Raw genomic sequence first — 21,443 nt, forward strand, 5'->3', positions numbered from 1 at the left:
CTAACAGCACTGTGGGTGTACCTACCCCACATGGACTGCAGCGGTTCAAGAAGGCAGCTCACCACCACCTTCTCAAGGGCAATTAGGGATGGGCAGTAAATGCTGGCCTGGCCAGCAACGCTCACATCCCATGAATGAATAAAAAAACATGCAGAAAGATCAAAAGCACCTGTTCTACATTTCTCTCATTGAACTCCAGAAAGTTATACCTATTTCTCATTGAGCCATTGTGCACACTCAATCCATTCACAAATACTGTGTCAACTTGCAAATATAATCCCTGAATGGACATGACATATGAATTCATTTGTAGGATTGGACATGCTGGCACTATGAAAGTGCTACCCATTTCATCCCAATCGCCGACACTCCTACTCTGTTGCCAGGCAAATTTTTCCTTGGATTTATCTTATTCCCTTTTTGAAAGTTACTATTGAATTTGCTTCCACTGCCCTTTCAGGCAGTGCATTCCAGATCACAATAACTCACCGTCTTTCAAAAAAACGTCTTCAATTATCTTAAATCTGTGTCTTCTAGTTTATCAAAATATGTTCACTCAATCAAAACCTTTCCATGATTTTAAACACCTCCATCAAACCTCCCATTACCTTCCTGTGCCTGAAGGAGAGCGCTTGTTCAACACTTCGAATGGCAGCTGCCTATTTAAACTAGCCCCGCCGTTCAGTACCCGCACACTACACATTCAGATTGCCACTTTCCATTGTAAATAGGGAGTCTGGAATGACGGACTGAACATATGACTTTCAAATGGGTGAACCCTGGTGACATTATCTCTTGCCCCCGAACCTCCCTTCATCTGAAGTCTCAGCTCCACAGGCAGGATGATGTGGGAACTTGACCGGTACATTTTCATCAAGCCACTGTGCCTTTCGATTGGATTGCCCTTGTCAATGTATCCAGGTTTCTTGCTGTGATAACAATGTTTACAAATAGCTCTGGCTTTGGGTTTCTGGATGTCCAGTTTAAACTGAAGGGGTTAATACTTGTGTGAAAATAGTAACTGTCAGGAAGGAGTACAGCTGTGATAAATTCGCAGCCACCACCAAGAATTTCAACCCAATAGTCACCAAACTGGAAAAGGAATCAAGTGAATTTGCGGTTTGTTGCTTGATCAGTGTCACCTTTGCCTCAGCTGGTCAGAAGATTGTGAGTTCAAAGCCCACTCCAGGACTTGGGCACAAAAATCCTGGCTGACATTCCACTGCAGTACTGAGGGAGTGCTGCACTGTCGGAGGGTCAGTCCTGAGGGAGTGCTGCACTGTCGGAGGGTCAGTACTGAGGGAGTGCTGCACTGTCGGAGGGTCTGCACTGAGGGAGTGCTGCCCTGTCGGAAGGTCAGTACTGAGGGAGTGATGCCCTTGTCGGAGGGTCAGTACTGAGGGAGTGCTGCACTGTCGGAGGGGCTGCACTGAGGGAGTGCTGCCCTGTCGGAGGGTCAGTACTGAGGGAGTGATGCCCTTGTCGGAGGGTCAGTACTGAGGGAGTGCTGCACTGTCGGAGGGGCTGCACTGAGGGAGTGCTGCCCTGTCGGAGGGTCAGTACAGAGGGAGTGATGCCCTGTCGGAAGGTCAGTACTGAGGGAGTGCTGCCCTGTCGGAGGGTCAGTACTGAGGGAGTGCTGCCCTGTCGGAGGGTCAGTTCTGAAGGAGTGCTGCCCTGTCGGAGGGGCTGCACTGAGGGAGTGATGCCCTGTCGCAGGGTCAGTACTGAGGGAGTGCTGCCCTGTCGGAGGGTCAGTACTGAGGGAGTGCTGCCATGTCAGAGGGTCAGTACTGAGGGAGTGCTGCCCTGTCGGAGGGTCAGTACTGAGGGAGTGCTGCCCTGTCGGAGGGTCAGTACTGAGGGAGTGATGCCCTTGTCGGATGGTCAGTACTGAGGGAGTGCTGCACTGTCGGAGGGGCTGCACTGAGGGAGTGCTGCCCTGTCGGAGGGTCAGTACAGAGGGAGTGATGCCCTGTCGGAAGGTCAGTACTGAGGGAGTGCTGCCCTGTCGGAGGGTCAGTTCTGAAGGAGTGCTGCCCTGTCGGAGGGGCTGCACTGAGGGAGTGATGCCCTGTCGCAGGGTCAGTACTGAGGGAGTGCTGCCCTGTCGGAGGGTCAGTACTGAGGGAGTGCTGCCATGTCGGAGGGTCAGTACTGAGGGACTGCTGCCCTGTCGGAGGGTCAGTACTGAGGGAGTGCTGCCCTGTCGGAGGGTCAGTACTGAGGGAGTGATGCCCTGTCGGAGGGTCAGTTCTGAAGGAGTGCTGCCCTGTCGGAGGGTCTGCACTGAGGGAGTGCTGCCCTGTCGGAGGGTCAGTTCTGAAGGAGTGCTGCCCTGTCGGAGGGGCTGCACTGAGGGAGTGATGCCCTGTCGCAGGGTCAGTACTGAGGGAGTGCTGCCCTGTCGGAGGGTCAGTACTGAGGGAGTGATGCCCTTGTCGGAGGGTCAGTACTGAGGGAGTGCTGCCCTGTCAGAGGGTCAGTACTGAGGGAGTGCTGCCCTGTCCGTGGGTCAGTACTGAGTGAGTGCTGCCCTGTCGGAGGGTCAGTACTGAGGGAGTGATGCCCTGTCGGAGGGTCAGTACTGAGGGAGTGATGCCCTGTCGGAGGGACAGTACTGAGGGAGTGATGCCCTGTCGGATGGTCAGTACCGAGGGAGTGCTGTACTGTCGGATGGTCAGTACTGAGGGAGTGCTGCACTGTCGGATGGTCAGTACTGAGGGAGTGCTGTACTGTCGGATGGTCAGTACTGAGGGAGTGCTGCCCTGGCGGAGGGTCAGTCCTGAGGGAGTGCTGCACTGTCGGAGGGTCAGGACTGAGGGAGTGCTGCACTGTCAGAGGGTCAGTACTGAGGGAGAGCTGCACTGTCGGATGGTCAGTACTGAGGGAGTGCTGCACTGTCGGATGGTCAGTACTGAGGGAGTGCTGCACTGTCGGATGGTCAGTACTGAGGGAGTGCTGCCCTGTCGGAGGGTCAGTACTGAGGGAGTGCTGCACTGTCGGATGGTCAGTACTGAGGGAGTGCTGCCCTGTCGGAGGGTCAGTCCTGAGGGAGTGCTGCACTGTCGGAGGGACAGTACTGAGGGAGTGCTGCACTGTCGGAGGGTCAGTACTGAGGGAGTGCTGCACTGTCGGAGGGTCAGTACTGAGGTAGTGCTGCCCTGTCGGAGGGTCAGTACTGAGGGAGTGCTGCACTGTCGGATGGTCAGCAGTGAGGGAGTGCTGCACTGTCGGAGGGTCAGTACTGAGGTAGTGCTGCCCTGTCGGAGGGTCAGTACTGAGGGAGTGCTGCACTGTCGGATGGTCAGCAGTGAGGGAGTGCTGTACTGTCAGAGGGTCAGTACTGAGGTAGTGATGTACTGTCGGATGGTCAGTACTGAGGGAGTGCTGCACTGTCGGATGGTCAGTACTGAGGGAGTGCTGTACTGTCAGAGGGTCAGTACTGAGGTAGTGATGTACTGTCGGATGGTCAGTACTGAGGGAGTGCTGTACTGTCAGAGGGTCAGTACTGAGGGAGTGCTGTACTGTCGGATGGTCATTACTGAGGGAGTGCTGCACTGTCGGATGGTCAGTACTGAGGGAGTGCTGCACTGTCGGATGGTCAGTACTGAGGGAGTGCTGCACTGTCAGAGGGTCAGTACTGAGGGAGAGCTGCACTGTCGGATGGTCAGTACTGAGGGAGTGCTGCATTGTCGGATGGTCAGTACTGAGGGAGTGCTGCCCTGTCAGAGGGTCAGTACTGAGGGAAGCTGCACTGTCGGAGGGTCAGTACTGAGGGAGTGCTGCACTGTCGGATGGTCAGTGCTGAAGGAGTGCTGTACTGTCGGATGGTCAGTACTGAGGGAGTGCTGCCCTGTCGGAGGATCAGTCCTGAGGGAGTGCTGCACTGTCGGAGGGTCAGTACTGAGGGAGTGCTGCACTGTCGGATGGTCAGTACTGAGGGAGAGCTGCACTGTCGGAGGGTCAGTACTGAGGGAGTGCTGCACTGTCGGATGGTCAGTACTGAAGGAGTGCTGTACTGTCGGATGGTCAGTACTGAGGGAGAGCTGCCCTGTCGGAGGGTCAGTCCTGAGGGAGTGCTGCACTGTCGGAGGGTCAGTACTGAGGGAGTGCTGCACTGTCGGAGGGTCAGTACTGAGGTAGTGCTGCCCTGCCGGAGGGTCAGTACTGAGGGAGTGCTGCACTGTTGGATGGTCAGTACTGAGGGAGTGCTGTACTGTCAGAGGGTCAGTACTGAGGGAGTGCTGTACTGTCGGATGGTCAGTACTGAGGGAGTGCTGTACTGTCGGATGGTCAGTACTGAGGGAGTGCTGCACTGTCGGATGGTCAGTACTGAGGGAGTGCTGCACTGTCGGATGGTCAGTACAGAGGGAGTGCTGCACTGTCGGATGGTCAGTACTGAGGGAGTGCTGCACTGTCGGATGGTCAGTACTGAAGGAGTGCTGTACTGTCAGAGGGTCAGTACTGAGGGAGAGCTGCACTGTCGGATGGTCAGTACTGAGGGAGTGCTGCACTGTCAGAGGGTCAGTACTGAGGGAGAGCTGCACTGTCGGAGGGTCAGTACTGAGGGAGTGCTGCACTGTCGGATGGTCAGTACTGAGGGAGTGCTGCACTGTCGGATGGTCAGAACTGAGGGAGTGCTGCCCTTGTCGGAGGGTCAGTACTGAGGGAGAGCAACACTGTCGGAGGGTCAGTACTGAGGGAGTGCTGCACTGTCGGATGGTCAGTACTGAGGGAGTGCTGCCCTGTCGGAGGGTCAGAACTGAGGGAGTGCTGCCCTTGTATTAGGGTCAGTACTGAGGGAGTGCTGCCCTGTCGGATGGTCAGTACTGAGGGAGTGATGCCCTTGTCGGAGGGTCAGTACTGAGGGAGTGCTGCCCTGTCGGAGGGTCAGTACTGAGGGAGTGCTGCCCTGTCGGTGGGTCAGTACTGAGGGAGTGATGCCCTGTCGGAGGGTCAGTACTGAGGGAGTGCTGCCATGTCCGTGGGTCAGTCCTGAGGGAGTGCTGCCCTGTCGGAGGGTCAGTACTGAGGGAGTGATGCCCTGTAGGAGGGTCAGTACTGAGGGAGTGCTGCACTGTTGGAGGGTCAGTACTGAGGTAGTGATGTACTGTCGGATGGTCAGTACTGAGGGAGTGCTGTACTGTCGGATGGTCAGTACTGAGGGAGTGCTGCACTGTCGGATGGTCAGTACTGAGGGAGTGCTGCACTGTCAGAGGGTCAGTACTGAGGGAGAGCTGCACTGTCGGATGGTCAGTACTGAGGGAGTGCTGCACTGTCGGAGGGTCAGTACTGAGGGAGTGCTGTACTGTCGGATGGTCAGTACTGAGGGAGTGCTGCACTGTCGGAGGGTCAGTGCTGAGGGAGTGCTGCACTGTCGGATGGTCAGTACTGAGGGAGTGCTGCACTGTCTGATGGTCAGTACTGAAGGAGTGCTGTACTGTCAGAGGGTCAGTACTGAGGGAGAGCTGCACTGTCGGATGGTCAGTACTGAAGGAGTGCTGTACTGTCAGAGGGTCAGTACTGAGGGAAAGCTGCACAGTCAGAGGGTCAGTACTGAGGGAGTGCTGCACTGTCGGAGGGTCAGTACAGAGGGAGTGCTGCACTGTCGGATGGTCAGTACAGAGGGAGTGCTGCACTGTCGGATGGTCAGTACTGAAGGAGTGCTGTACTGTCGGATGGTCAGTACTGAGGGAGTGCTGCACTGTCGGAAGGTCAGTACTGAGGGAGTGCTGCACTGTCGGAGGGTCAGTACTGAGGGAGAGCTGCACTGTCGGAGGGTCAGTACTGAGGGAGTGCTGCACTGTCGGATGGTCAGTAATGAGGGAGAGCTGCACTGTCGGATGGTCAGTACGGAGGGAGTGCTGCACTGTCAGAGGGTCAGTCCTGAGGGAGAGCTGCACTGTCGGAGGGTCAGTACTGAGGTAGTGCTGTACTGTCGGAGGGTCAGTACTGAGGGAGTGCTGCACTGTCGGATGGTCAGTACTGAGGGAGTGCTGCCCTGTCGGAGGGTCAGTACTGAGGGAGTGCTGCCCTGTCGGAGGGTCAGTACTGAGGGAGTGCTGCCCTGTCGGAGGGTCAGTACTGAGGCAGTGCTGCCCTGTCTGAGGGTCAGTACTGAGGGAGTGCTGTACTGTCAGAGGGTCAGCACTGAGGGAGAGCTGCCCTGTCGGAGGGTCAGTACTGAGGGAGTGATGCCCTGTCGGAGGGTCTGCACTGAGGTCGTGCTGCCCTGTCGGAGGGTCAGTACTGAGGGAGTGATGCCCTGTCGGAGGGTCTGTACTGAGGTAGTGCTGCCCTGTCGGAGGGTCAATACTGAGGGAGTGATGCCCTGTCGGATGGTCAGTACTGAGGGAGAGCTGCACTGTCGGAGGGTCAGTACTGAGGGTGTGCTGCACTGTCGGAGGGTCAGTAGTGAAGGAGTGCTGCACTGTCAGAGGGTCAGTACTGAGGGAGAGCTACACTGTCAGAGGGTCAGTACTGAGGGAGTGCTGTACTGTCGGAGGGTCAGTACTGAGGGAGTGCTGCACTGTCGGTTGGTCAGTACTGAGGGAGTGCTGTACTGTCAGAGGGTCAGTACTGAGGGAGAGCTACACTGTCAGAGGGTCAGTACTGAGGGAGTGCTGTACTGTCGGAGGGTCAGTACTGAGGGAGAGCTGCACTGTCGGATGGTCAGTACTGAGGGAGAGCTGCACTGTCGGATGGTTAGTACTGAGGGAGTGCTGCACTGTCGGAGGGTCAGTCCTGATGGAGTGCTGTACTGTCGGAGGGTCAGTACTGAGGGAGAGCTGCACTGTCGGATGGTCAGTACTGAGGGAGAGCTGCACTGTCGGATGGTCAGTACTGAGGGAGAGCTGCACTGTCGGAGAGTCAGTACTGAGGGAGAGCTGCACTGTCGGAGGGTCAGTACTGAGGGAGAGCTGCACTGTCGGATGGTCAGTACTGAGGGAGTGCTGCACTGTCGGAGGGTCAGTCCTGAGGGTGTGCTGCCCTGTCTGAGGGTCAGTACTGAGGGAGTGCTGCCCTGTCTGAGGGTCAGTACTGAGGGAATGCTGCCCTGTCTGAGGGTCAGTACTGAGGGAGTGCTGCCCTGTCTGAGGGTCAGTACTGAGGGAGTGCTGCACTGTCGGAGGGTCAGTACTGAGGGAGAGCTGCACTGTCGGAGGGTCAGTACTGAGGGAGTGCTGCACTGTCGGATGGTCAGTAATGAGGGAGAGCTGCACTGTCGGATGGTCAGTACTGAGGGAGTGCTGCACTGTCAGAGGGTCAGTCCTGAGGGAGAGCTGCACTGTCGGAGGGTCAGTACTGAGGTAGTGCTGTACTATCGGAGGGTCAGTACTGAGGGAGTGCTGCACTGTCGGATGGTCAGTACTGAGGGAGTGCTACCCTGTCGGAGGGTCAGTACTGAGGGAGTGCTGCCCTGTCGGAGGGTCAGTACTGAGGCAGTGCTGCCCTGTCTGAGGGTCAGTACTGAGGGAGTGCTGTACTGTCAGAGGGTCAGTACTGAGGGAGAGCTGCCCTGTCGGAGGGTCTGCACTGAGGTAGTGCTGCCCTGTCGGAGGGTCAGTACTGAGGCAGTGCTGCCCTGTCTGAGGGTCAGTACTGAGGGAGTGCTGTACTGTCAGAGGGTCAGTACTGAGGGAGAGCTGCCCTGTCGGAGGGTCTGCACTGAGGTAGTGCTGCCCTGTCGGAGGGTCTGTACTGAGGTAGTGCTGCCCTGTCGGAGGGTCAATACTGAGGGAGTGATGCCCTGTCGGATGGTCAGTACTGAGGGAGAGCTGCACTGTCGGAGGGTCAGTACTGAGGGTGTGCTGCACTGTCGGAGGGTCAGTAGTGAAGGAGTGCTGCACTGTCAGAGCGTCAGTACTGAGGGAGAGCTACACTGTCAGAGGGTCAGTACTGAGGGAGTGCTGTACTGTCGGAGGATCAGTACTGAGGGAGTGCTGCACTGTCGGATGGTCAGTACTGAGGGAGTGCTGTACTGTCAGAGGGTCAGTACTGAGGGAGAGCTACACTGTCAGAGGGTCAGTACTGAGGGAGTGCTGTACTGTCGGAGGGTCAGTACTGAGGGAGAGCTGCACTGTCGGATGGTCAGTACTGAGGGAGAGCTGCACTGTCGGATGGTCAGTACTGAGGGAGTGCTGCACTGTCGGAGGGTCAGTCCTGAGGGAGTGCTGCCCTGTCTGAGGGTCAGTACTGAGGGAGAGCTGCACTGTCGGAGGGTCAGTACTGAGGGAGTGCTGCACTGTCGGAGGGTCAGTACTGAGGGTGTGCTGCACTGTCGGAGGGTCAGTAGTGAAGGAGTGCTGCACTGTCAGAGGGTCAGTACTGAGGGAGTGCTGCCCTGTCGGAGGGTCAGTAGTGAAGGAGTGCTGCACTGTCGGAGAGTCAGTACTGAGGGAGTACTGCACTGTCGGAGGGTCAGTACTGAGGGAGAGCTGCACTGTCGGATGGTCAGTACTGAGGGAGTGCTGCACTGTCGGAGGGTCAGTCCTGAGGGAGTGCTGCCCTGTCTGAGGGTCAGTACTGAGGGAGTGCTGCCCTGTCTGAGGGTCAGTACTGAGGGAGTGCTGCCCTGTCTGAGGGTCAGTCCTGAGGGAGTGCTGCCCTGTCTGAGGGTCAGTACTGAGGCAGTGCTGCCCTGTCTGAGGGTCAGTACTGAGGGAGTGCTGCACTGTCGGAGGGTCAGTACTGAGGGAGTGCTGCACTGTCGGAGGGTCAGTCCTGAGGGAGTGCTGCCCTGTCTGAGGGTCAGTACTGAGGGAGTGCTGCCCTGTCTGAGGGTCAGTACTGAGGGAGTGCTGCCCTGTCTGAGGGTCAGTACTGAGGGAGTGCTGCCCTGTCTGAGGGTCAGTACTGAGGCAGTGCTGCCCTGTCTGAGGGTCAGTACTGAGGGAGTGCTGCACTGTCGGAGGGTCAGTACTGAGGGAGTGCTGCACTGTCGGAGGGTCAGTCCTGAGGGAGTGCTGCCCTGTCTGAGGGTCAGTACTGAGGGAGTGCTGCCCTGTCTGAGGGTCAGTACTGAGGGAGTGCTGCCCTGTCTGAGGGTCAGTCCTGAGGGAGTGCTGCACTGTCGGAGGGTCAGTACTGAGGGAGTGCTGCCCTGTCTGAGCGTCAGTACTCAGGGAGTGCTGTACTGTCGGATGGTCAGTCCTGAGGGAGTGCCGCACTGTCGGATGGTCAGTACTGAGGGAGTGCTGTACTGTCAGAGGGTCAGCACTGAGAGAGTGCCGCACTGTCAGAGGGTCAGTACTGAGGGAGTGCTGCACTGTCGGAGGGTCAGTACTGAGGGAGAGCTGCACTGTCAGAGGGTCAGTACTGAGGGAGTGCTGCCCTGTCTGAGGGTCAGTACTGAGGGAGTGCTGTACTGTCGGATGGTCAGTCCTGAGGGAGTGCCGCACTGTCGGATGGTCAGTACTGAGGGAGTGCTGCACTGTCGGAGGGTCAGTACTGAGGGAGAGCTGCACTGTCAGAGGGTCAGTCCTGAGGGAGTGCTGCCCTGTCTGAGGGTCAGTCCTGAGGGAGTGCTGCCCTGTCTGAGGGTCAGTACTGAGGGAGTGCTACACTGTCAGGCTCCGTCTGCTCTCTCAGGCACTATTTTGTGGAAGAGCAGGGGAGTTTTCCCCAGTGTCCTGGCCAACATTTATCCTTCATCCAAGATTAGTGATATAGATTATCTAGTCATTCGCACATTGCTGTTTGTGGCATCTTGCTGTGTGCAAACTGACTGTTGCTTTTCATACATTATAACAGTGAGTACTCTTCAGGAAGTACTTCATTGGCTGTAAAGCACTCTGGGACATCTTGTGGTCGTGCAAGGCGCTATAACAATGCAAGTTTTTCTTTTTTGGATTCGATTCTGGCCAACTGATGAATGAATTTGATTCTCATTTCTTTTCCTTTGTTATATAGCAGGGCCACCTGATGGGATCAACTTGTTGAATGGGAGTTGCGATGGCGATTGGGGAAGGCTTGCACATCCAATTCAAACCTGACTCTCTGGAGAATAAACGTCAGCGTGCCTCACTTTTGACATTTCGTGCTGCGATGGGAAGTGTTAGCAGTCTCATATCAGGGCACAATCTCCAGGACAAGCAGTGCAAAGCCTTTGAGTACAGCACCAGAAAGGCTTCCCACTTGAACAACTTCATCAGGCAACAGGATGGGCTGCTGAAATCTCACGCCAGTCACGAGCCAACCAACAAAGGCCCCAAAACAAACTCCAAGTGTGAAAAAGCCGAGGACTTTTTCTACATCAGTATCAGCCAAACCAACGGGGTGAAGAACTGCATTTCTGAGCTGGGGTCTCAGAAAGATGGGCCTGTGATGGTGGATCTCCGAGGACCCCCACCAGCACTCGTCCCATTCTCCGGCCAGCTCAAGGAGGTGAGTGCCCTGTATCAATTCCACTTCCACACTACTCCATTGGCTGGAAGGCACTTGGGACATCCTGAGGTCATGAAAGGTGACTTTGAATTGTGAGTTTCTTTCTATCCATTTATTTCTCAGGGGGGGAAACAGGAATGCCACCAGGTACAAGTCCCTCAGGGAGACTGACCTGACCTCAATATTTGGGTCCAATGTTTCAAATTGTGACTTCGTTGGCCTGCACTGCCCCTTTAAATCACACTGCAAAAACAGCTGCACCCAATAGTGTAAGGGTGGGCCGAGAAAGATTAAAACCCATCACATCATGTTCACTGTACGCACAGTGCCATCTTTTAAAAGCAGTACCTGGAAGCTCCTGTAATTTTACTTCCATGAGTAGTACGGTGAAGAAAATCACACAACTGGGTCCTGGCCGAGGTGAGAACATTCTAACCTTCCTGCTGATGTGTGCATGTTACTCTCTGTCTGAACTCCAGCACAGCATTTAGTCCAACTGGTCTCGATGACAGTGTCATTGCTCCACATGAGCCTCCGCACACCCGACTTTACCTCATCCTATTACCCTTCTGTGCCGTCCCCTTAAATGCATCAATGCTGTACGCCTCAGCCACTCCCCGTGCTAAAGACCTTTCTCCTGAATTGCCTTTTTATTTTTCCATCTCTGGCCCCTTGACTTTGTCCCCTTTTCCCTGTGTGACCCTGTTTCCAGGCGATTGATGGACTGATTTTCTTGTGGAGCTCCCATGGCATTGCTCGTGGGACTACTCATTCTGATGTTTCTGAAATGATGCCAGTGTTGTCACGTCCATCACCGCCAAGTCCATTCCAAAAATTCATCACTCTGTGTGTGAAGAACCTCTTGTTCTTAACATTAACTTCCATTTGTTTGAAGCTCTGCCCCCTTGTCCTCTTCCAACCACTCAGAACCTCAAAGAGAAAGACTACATTCATGTTGCCAGGGGGCAGGGCCTAGCCTGTCGAGGAGACCAGATAGAAAAGCAGGCTCTGTTGCCTGCCTGCAGTTGAATTTTTACAACAATCCGGCAGCTTTCCTGGTCACTAGTGACCAGATTTATTTCAATTAGTTTGACTGCTTGAGCTCGGAAGTTCACGCATGTCAGGCCACTCAGCTGCCACACTGCATGAATTCCTTTTGAAGTACAGTAGGCAGGCGAATCCTTCATCCAATTTTCACACAGCAAGATCCCACAAACACCTCTGAGATGCATTACTCAATGGTGCTGCTTGAAGAAGGAACGTTGATCAGGATATGCCCCTGATATTTCTGGCGGAGTGGTGTGTGATCATTAAACATCCATCTCAACAGGCCTCACTCAATATCAAATCCAGAAGCACAGGTGCCTGGAATGTCTGCTGGAGTATTTCGATCCCCTGCGGTAACCGGTGGAAACCCAAGTGAAGTGGGGTGAGGAGGCCATTTGCAGCCTTTCTCTGGAATTTCTGCCCAAGTTAAGGTGGAAGGTTGGAGAAGCACTGGGGAAATTCCATCCCCAGGATCTCCAGCAGTGCATCATCCCCTCCTGAGCTTGACTGTGCTCTTCGCACCCTCCCTCTGCTCTCTACAGGCTCCCTGTTCTCACAACGCCCTCCCCCACACAGACTTTCTGCCTGCCCCACAGCTTCACCAGTGTCTGCGTACACTGCTGATGTGTCAACCTGGATGACACACTCAAATCCTTGAGGCTACCAAAGGGAATTTCTGGTTAAGGAATGGACAGAGACTGTTCATCAATATGGATATGATATGAGTGTGATTAACCAGGTCTTCTTTTACTTCTGTAGGACATTGAAACAAACATGGTCAGGCCGACAGCATTTAAGGTCGTGGTACCTGGAAATGGCAGCACCAATCGCAACTGTCCCTTGGAAAACCAGACAGCTTTTCAGGGAAATGTGTTGCAGCCAGCTAACCATTCAGAGAAGAAAAACGATGAAGAGCAGAAACACAAAACCCATTCAGGAACATTATCCGACTCAGGGAGAAACTCCATGTCCAGCCTGCCGACTCACACCACGGGATACAGTTGTGGGATGGACCCTATTGGTGCTCCAAACCTTCTCAACAGGTTCGGAGGCTCAGCTCAGTATATTGGCCTGGGAGCCAGTTCCCTTGGCGACATCTCGAGCAATGTAACCAGCACGTCTACCTCTGACAGCGGGCACTGCCCTACCAGCAAAAGCATGAACTTCAGCCAGAACCTGTTTCTGCCACAATGTGCCTCTTGCATCCGCTCACCCCCCTCGACCGACAAATCTGTTATTCAGGGCGCTGAGGAGAAACGGTCGGGGAGAGGAGGAGAGATGCAGGGTCTCCAGCCAGCTCTGGGCGAGAAGGAAACAGGCGCCCTCTGCACCGCAAAGGAGAAGCAGAAGCGGTGTGAGCAGGGCAGAGACAGCCTGACCCAGGGGTGCAGCACCAAGACGAACCGAGCCTTTCAGAAGACACAGAGAGCCCAGCAGCTCCGAGACATCCAGCTACAGCAAGACAAGACAAAGCTTGAGCATGACTTGAGGCAACTTCTGCAGGAGCGTGATCAACTTAACGCCAAATGCAAATCGTATGAAAGGGAACAAAGTGAATTCGCTCCAAGGCTAGAAGAAACAAAATGGGAGGTAGGTCCTCAGGCATTTAGAGGGAGAGAAAGAAATTCACGTGACAGCAAAAGTAACATAGAACCTAGAATTGTCTGCAGAGTCAAACTAGATGGAACTTGCTGCCAGAATGGGGACACGGGCCATTTATTCTTCTCCAATTCTTTCTGAAATTACTTACATTTCATGCAGCCCAGGAGCTTAAAAATTAAGCACACTTAAAACTGAAGACATTGCTTGAAAACTTTCGAATCGATTGCCCCATGAAAGGGAAATTTGAACTTTCTGTCAAGCATTTTGCCGGTCACAGATCAATGTGACACTTGGTGTACTACTTTGTAAACCCATGCTGCTCAATGGAGAAAACACTTGACGCATTCTGAACACAACTTGCAGCAGCTTCCACTGTTGCAATGTTACACCATCCAGCCTAGGTTAAAATTCGGACGAAACTAGACCAGTCCAAACGAACCCTATTTTGTCTGACATGCACATAAACCAGCAAGTGACATCTCAACATATCTTGTTCTTGCTGCTTGCAAACAAGAAAGATGGGATGCTGTGCTCATGACATAATGTTTGATAGGAGTCTAATGATAATTACCATCCTGGGGACAGGGTAAGGACAATCTTTGTAACCCACATGCTTCTCCATTCTGTCTCATTACTTGAACATGAGGGGCTCATTCCATTTTCTCTTGGAAAATGGAAGGCTCAGGGGCGACCGAATAGAGGTCTTTAAAATGCTGAAAGGGTTCGATAGAGTAGACAGAGAGACAATGTGGGGAAAAGCAAAACTAGAGGTCTGCAATATAAGACAGTCACCAATAAATCCAATTGGGAATTCAGCAGAAACCTCTTTCCCCAGAGAGTGGGGAGAACTCGCTACCACAGGGAGTGGTAGAGGTGAATAGTTTCGACGGATTTAAGGGGAAGCTGGATAAACATGTGAGGGAGAAGGGAATAGAGGATTATGCTGATCGAGTTAGATGAGGCAGGGGAGGAGGAGGCACCTGTGGAGAATAAACATTGACATGGACTACTTGGGCTGAAGGGCCTGTGTCTGTGCTGTATCTTCCATGTGATTCGATAACTTAGACAAAATACATGATGTTTAAAAACTCTAAACTGTCGGTGCAATAATTGGGTGGATGCAACGCCAAATCAAAATTTCAAAGTGTCACATCATACCTGAGGAAACATGAATTCCTTGCAAGCTCAGCTCTCCAGAATCAAAAGGCACTGAAGTTAAATCGCAGTGTCCCATTCAGCCTCCCTGGAGACCAACCAGGCCAGCATCAGCTAACCTATCACAGGCCAGCAATCAAAATTAGCATCTTCCGGTCTTTTGTCCAATGAACCACAATGGCAGCTTGGCTGGGAGTGATGACAGGGACATCATCCGTCCTCTTCAAAGAATATTTTCACCCATCAATCACGACATAAACTTGAGCTCCTGCTCGATTCTGCTGTCTTCCTCTTCACTCACACCACTCCGTTTACCCATCATCCCCTGTGCTTGCTGACCTCCATTGGCTTCCTGTCCAGCAACACCTCAAATTTAAAATTATCATCCAACTCTTCAAATCTCTCCATTGTCTCTGCTCTCCTCATCCCTCTTCCCTCCTTTGCATTATCTATGCTTCCCTGCTGCAATTTAATGGCTCCACCACTGGCGGCCATGCTTTCAGCTGCCTGGGCCCGAAACTGTGCAATTCCCTCCCTAAACCTCCATCTCTACCTCTTCAAACCTCCCTCTTTGACCAGATTTTTGCTCATCTATGCTGATAACCCCTTCTCTAGCTCACTGTCAAATTTTGACTGATGATGCTTTGGTGAAGTGCCTTGGGTAGTTTGCTGCATGAAAGGTGCTAAATGAATGCAGGTTTTTGTTGGTGTTACACACAAAGAGAATGCACGGTACTGATATTCAGATTATTCAATTTTTCAGGTTTGCCAGAAGTCTGGCGAGATCTCGCTTTTGAAACAGCAGTTGAAAGACTCGCAAACTGAGCTAACACAGAAGGTCAGTGAGGTCTTGACCCTGAAGAACCAGCTGAGGGAGACCAAAGGGAAGCTATCTTCCCAGGACCAGACGGTTGAGGAGCTGCAGAATTCGTTGCGGGCCAAGACGAGAGAACTGGAGGTATGTGAAAACGAGCGACAGCGCATGAAGAACGCGGCTGAGGTGCTGAGAGAAAAGGCTGGCCTGCTTGAGCGTCAGATAGTGGATCTTAAAGAGGGGTTGACAAGCTCCAAAGAACTGGACCACGCTGCAGAGATTGCTGCAGCATCCTCCCACGCAGACACAGCGAGACCCCGACAGCAGAACGAGCAAGAGTGCTCAGCTCTGCAGGGGGACGTGCAAAGGTTAAAAGCTGAACTGGAACAGGAGAAGAGGAGGAACCAGGAGTTTTTCTGCAAGTTTCATCAGGAGCGGCTCTTGTGGTGTGCAGAGAAGCAGAAAGTGATCCAGTATCAGAAACAGCTTCAGCAGACCTACCTTGATGTAGTCCAACAGAACCACAGCCTGGAGAGAGCCGTCCAACAGCTGTCAATGGAGCTGAAGGCCAGGGATCCTGTGGATAGTCAAGTGCAGAGGGCAGACCTTCATTATGAGGAGATCATAGCGACTGCCATATAACAAGGGGGAGAAGCTTTTCAGCTAGGTCCTGTGTGTCTCTTTGGGTATTCATCAATACTGATTCAGTAAAGTGCAAAGCCACTTTGCCTTCCATGGATTTGATTTCTCAACGACTGTTTGCTTTCCCGCCACCACCAGATCAGGACATGTGTGCAGTTGTCAAGGTGAATGAGAATGGCTGCATCAAGTACTCTGCAGTTACACCACCAGCTCAGCTGGTGAAGTCATGCTTCAGCAAGAAGCAGTCTGTAAGCACCATGCACGATTCCTTCTTCAGTGTCAACTGCTCCATGCTTGGGCATGTCAAGAACAAACATTCTACACCCCCTCAACTTTTGATTCAATCTTCACTGGCCATTACCCGATAGGTGTCCACAGCACATTGAATGAAGATGTCATGACACACTCTGAATTGGATCCTTAAAAAAAAACGGTGTGGGGAGGAAAGGGTCCCAAAAAAGCAACCTTTAGGATGAACGGGAAAAAAATAAACACATTCAAAATGGCTGTCTCCCAGCAAGTATTGGGGTGGGATAAAGTGGAGTCGGGTAGGATGGGGACGGTAAGATGAGTCTCGTTTATTTGGAAACTGTCACAGGCCTCAATTCTCCTCTCGAGTTTCATGTCTCTTCCTCCCTGCCCATGATCAGTATCCATCACTTCAGACACACAATAACCCCGTCCATTCAGTGATAAATGAATATCTCAGTGAGAATGGAGAGCCCTGGCAGACTGAGAAACCTTCCCTCACTGCGTGCTTGAAGAATAATCCGACCCCAATAAAAGATTGCATTCTCAACAGGACAAGGGGAATATTTCAGCCATGTAAACCATTGATGGAGCCCAGAGGCCAGGCAAAGACCAGCAGAACAAAATAGGCCACTCAGCCCCTCAAAGCTATTCCGCCATTCATTGAGATAATGACTGATTTGTATCTGAACTCCATCTACCCGCCTTGGTTTTGTAATCCTTAATACCTTTACCGAATAGACATCTACCAGTTTCAGTTATGACTTGACAAGAACAACAGTGTGTTCTTTGTGTTGGGGAGGGAAAGAGTTTCAGATTTCCACTTCTCCTTCAGTGAAGAACTGCTTCCTGACATCATCCCGGAAAGGCCTAGTTCTCGTTTTGCCGCTTGGTTCTGGATTCGCCCCACCGGAGGAAAGAGGTTCTCTCTTCCTGCCCTTTCAACTCCTTCAAACATCGAAAACACCTCCATCAAATCACCCTCTAATCTTGGAAACTCAAGGCAAGACCAGCTGAGCTGACAGAATAGATATCACCCTCCAGTTATCTCAAGTGGCAGACATCTGCCCTGCTACAGCCTCCATCATGTGTGTTTCCATATAGCTGCCCTTTGCAGCCCAAACCAAGATGAAATCAGAGCTTCAAAGTGAATCCCTGTGACACGGGGAGTGAAAGAATTACAGTTGCAGGTGCCAAGTGTTTCCTGCTTTGTAATGTACATGAAATCAGGGGTGCAAGGAACATGGGAACATGGGAACAGGAGTAGGCCATTTAGCCCTTTGAGCCTGCTCCGCTATTCTAGATCATGGCTGATCCTCTCTCTCAACACCACATTCCCACACTATCCCCATATCCCTTTGTTTCATTAGCAACTAGAAATCTCTCAATCTCTGTCTTAAACTTACTCAGTAACTGAGCTTCTACCATCCTCTGAGGCAGAGAATTCCCAGGATTCGCCACCCTCTGAGTGAAGAAGTTCCTCCTCATCTCAGTCTTCAATGGCCGACCTTTTATTCTGAGCCTATGTCCCCTTGTTCCAGACCCTACAGCCAGGTGAAACATCCTTCCTGCATCAACCCTGGCTATCTCTATGAATTCTGTAAGTTTCTATGAGATCGCCTCTCATTCTTCGAAACTCCAGAGAATACAGGCCCAGTCTCCTCAATCTCTCCTCACAGGACAACCCTACCATCCCAGGAATCAGTCTGGTCAACCTCCGCTGCACGCCCTCTCGGGCAAGTGTATCCTTCCTCAGGCAAGGGGACCAGAACTGCACACAATATTCCAGGTGCGGCCTCACAATTTACAATTGAAGCAAGACTTCACTGCTCCTGTACTCAAATCTTCTTGCGATAAAGGCGAACGTACTATTTGCCTTCCTAATTGCTTGCTGAACCTGCATGTTAGCTTTCAGTGACTTACTGACAAGGACACCCAGGTCCCTTTGTACATCTACACTTTCTAATCTCTTCCCATTTCAGAAATACTTTCCAGATCTGTTCCCCCTACCAAAGTGGAGCTTCCTCACACTTATCCACATTATATTCCATTTGCCATGTTCTTGCCCGCTCATGAAGTCTGTCCAAATCCCCTTGAAGCCACTTTGCATCTTCTTCACAACACACATTCCCACCTAGTTTTGTGTCATCCGCGAACTTGGAAACATACATTTGGTCCCCACAGCCAAGTCATTGATATACATTGTGAACAGCTGGGGCCCAAGTACTGATCCTGCAGTACCCCACTAGTCACAGCCTGCCAACGTGAGAATGACCCATTTATTTTTACTCTCTGCTTTCTGCCTGTTAATCAATCCTTAATCCATGCCATTATCTTACCTCCTGTCCCATGTGCTTTAATTTTCCTTAGTAACTATGTGGGACTTTCTCAAAGCCTTCTTGAAGTTCAAATACACCACATCCACTGGTTTCCCCTTCCCCACTCTGTCAGTAACATCCTCAAAAAGCTCTAACAAGTTTGTCCAACATGAGTTCCCCTTCATAAATCCATGTTGACTATGCCCAATCAGATCATTATTTTCAAAGTGTCCAGTAATCACATCCTTTCGAATAGATTCTAGTATTCTCCCTACTACCGATGTCAGGCCAACAGGTCTGTCGTTCCCCGGGGAAGGAAGAGACTGTAAATATTTTGCAGATTTACTTCATCAAAGGTAGCGGTGGGCAATCCTCCCTTGGTTACCATGGCACATGAAGCTAAATTTCTCCTTGTCTGCACCCATGCTGTTAAGAGCGGACCTTTCAGCACAAGCATATGAGGCAACTTCCTTCAACCCACTTTGTAATGCTCTTGTTGTCAATTTGAGCACAGAGGGAACCAAAGTAGACTATTGCTCTTGGACCTCAGTTGATCCAGCTACTCGTCTGCTGAAACCTCACTAAACACTGCAGATCAGCCAAAGACAGAAGCTCAATTAACAAATGTCAATTCTTCTTCTGGGGAGAATCCAGCATGTTCCTTTCAACTGCTGCTGAAGATCTTTCGTACAGGAATTCCCACCCCACACTGGTGGTCAACTTTGTTAGGCCCAGGAGCTGATCAAAAACATTTTTAACACACTTGTCCATTTAACTTTCAGAGTCAGGGGAATATTGCACATGAAAACTTGACTCCACTCCAAGTTGATTTGAAACTGCTTCTGTTCTTGTAGCTCACTAATTTCCACCAGTATATAACGGAACCCAAAGCAAAGGCCGTACAAACCAACACTACTTTGTGCTCACCACTCCTGTAAATAATTACGTCTCCTTTAGTTCTCTTCATCATATTAAGGACTGGCCACACACAGGACCCTGGGATCAATATTGCAACTGAAGTGTCCCCACTTGATTTAAACGTAAAAAATCTTCCATCCCGCGAGACTTTTCAACTGTCAGCCTTTCCTGAGCAATGGAAGAACCACAGTAAATGTGTCAAAGTGACTTGTCATATTCATGACTGTGTGTTTCGACTGGACAAAATGCGGGAGTGTGGGCTGAATAAGAGCTGGTAGACAATACGGCCAAATGGCCTCTTTGCATGCTCCATGTTTCTCTGATTGGATGATCACGAAATAGTCAGTAAAAATATCAAATGGTGCAAAACAAGACCTCAGAGGCAGCATGAAGTAATTTGGATATTTTGGGATATTAATTGTGTGAATGATGCTGACAGAGCTGTTGTATATTCTCAGTAACATCTGAGTTCCTAGCTGCCTGCCTGGATAGGCTGCAGAGTCCAGTCAAATAGAAACCCACACAGCAAAAAGATTGTGTTCTTCAAATCAAACAGCAATGATTCTGTCTTTGTGATGCTTTCTGTTTAAATTATGCAGAAAGCTTTTTGAAGTGCCGTACTAGAAAAGAATGACCCATAGCTGTGAAATGTTTGAGTCTATGATGATATTTACACTGAGTAAGAGAAAACCGGAATCACTGAAATAAATTGGTCGACAAACTTATATCTTGTCTTGCCTTTCGCTACGGCATCTTTGCAATTTATTTTATCTCACATTGTTCACAAGACAACAAAATATCCAGACCTGAATCTAACTGTCGTGTCCAGCCCATCTGTGCAAACAGAATTTGCATCTCAGAGACTTTGATCCCCCCTCATTTCAGTTCTTTCCACCAGTCCGAAATAAACCAGCCACATTTCCGCCAAGTCCAGTCCCGTTAATAAATGGTTATTCTGAGCTTGCAAGGAAATCATGTTTCCTCAGGTACGATGTGACACTTTGAAATTATGATTTGGCGTTGCATCCACCCAAAATTTGCAGCACGTCACTGCATTCTACAGTTTAGAGTTGTGAAACATCATCAATTTTGTCTAAGTTATAGAATCACATGGAAGATACAGCACAGACACAGGCCCTTCAGCTCAAGTAGTCCATGTCGGTGTTTATTCTCCACAGGAGCCTCCTCCTCCCCTTCCTCATCTAACTCGATCAGCATAATCCTCTATTCCCTTCTCCCTCACATGTTTATTCAGCTTCCCCTTAAATCCATCGATACTATTCACCTCGACCACTCCCTGTGGTAGTGAGTTCCACATTCTCAGCACTCTCTGGGGAAAGAAGTTTCTCCTGAATTCCCAATTGGATTTGTTAGTGACTGTCTTATATTGCTGGCCTCTAGTTATGCTTTTCCCCAGAAGTGGAAACATGGCCTCTGTGTACACTCTGTTAAAACCTATCACCACCTATATCAGGTCACTCCTCATCCTAGTCTTTTCAAAAGAGACCCAGCCTGTCAATAGGTATAACCTTGCAGTTCTGGTATCATCCCTGGAAAGATAGTTGCTCGCCCCCTCTCTGGCGCCTCTAATCTTCATCTTGACATGCATAAAACATCCAAAGGTGCTTTAGGACTGCACAAACAGTCTACAGCTGCTCCTGAAGTGTATACCTGAAGGTTTTTTCAATTAACCAGCTGAATCTATCGTTGACAGTCGGGCAAAAGCCATTCTGAGCTTGACATGGCAATATGTAGAATGGCCGGTGCTGGCATTTCCAACCTTCAGGAAAACCGACTTTCAGATGAAGAATATATCGTGTCTGGATATTGACATCAATCTGGGTTACTAGTCCTCAACTATAGCCCTAATGGAGCCATTAGATACAATAGTGAGGGCAAAAATCAACAAAGACACAAACAAGATGCAACAAGGAGGAGATTTTGGGCTATCTCTGGATGAATTAAGAGGGCCCAAATGGCCTTCCTCATCCATCATTGTCTTGTAAAGTGTTAGCTTGCTGGTAGGAATGGCCTGAAAGGAGAGATGTTCCTGTTAACTACCATTGTATTATGAGCTCTCAGCCACTGGGCCCTGTAAGCAGTAGATAATCGGAGCACCAATGTACAATTCTCATCCTTGTTTTAAAATCCCTCTGTCGCCTCACCCCTCCCTATCCCTGTAACTTCATCCATCTCTACAGCCCTCCGAGAAATCTGTTTTCTTCCGATTCTGGCCTCATCAGCATTCCCAAGTTTAATTACACCACCACTGGCGGCCGTGCCTTCAGCCACCTGGGTCCTGAGCTCTG

At 51.2% G+C, this 21,443-nt stretch overlaps 1 protein-coding gene across 2 annotated transcripts in view; it reads left to right on the forward strand.

Moving 5' to 3' along the window:
- The window catches only part of LOC137357262 (leucine zipper putative tumor suppressor 1-like), a 45,861-nt gene extending 26,014 nt beyond the window's left edge, over positions 1–19,847 (forward strand). The window contains exons 2-4 of one of the 2 annotated variants that reach the window (XM_068023472.1): positions 9,916–10,389; positions 12,196–13,026; positions 14,957–19,847. In XM_068023472.1, coding sequence (XP_067879573.1) covers positions 9,946–10,389; positions 12,196–13,026; positions 14,957–15,649 — 1,968 coding nt within the window. In that variant the 5' untranslated portion in view covers positions 9,916–9,945 and the 3' untranslated portion in view covers positions 15,650–19,847. The remainder of the gene's footprint in view (positions 1–9,915; positions 10,390–12,195; positions 13,027–14,956) is intronic. The other variant, XM_068023473.1, reaches the window with a different exon arrangement.
- The last annotated feature ends 1,596 nt before the right edge of the window (positions 19,848–21,443 follow it).

Source organism: Heterodontus francisci, chromosome 47 (genome assembly GCF_036365525.1).
Source record: "Heterodontus francisci isolate sHetFra1 chromosome 47, sHetFra1.hap1, whole genome shotgun sequence".
Classification (NCBI taxonomy): Eukaryota; Metazoa; Chordata; class Chondrichthyes; order Heterodontiformes; family Heterodontidae; genus Heterodontus; species Heterodontus francisci.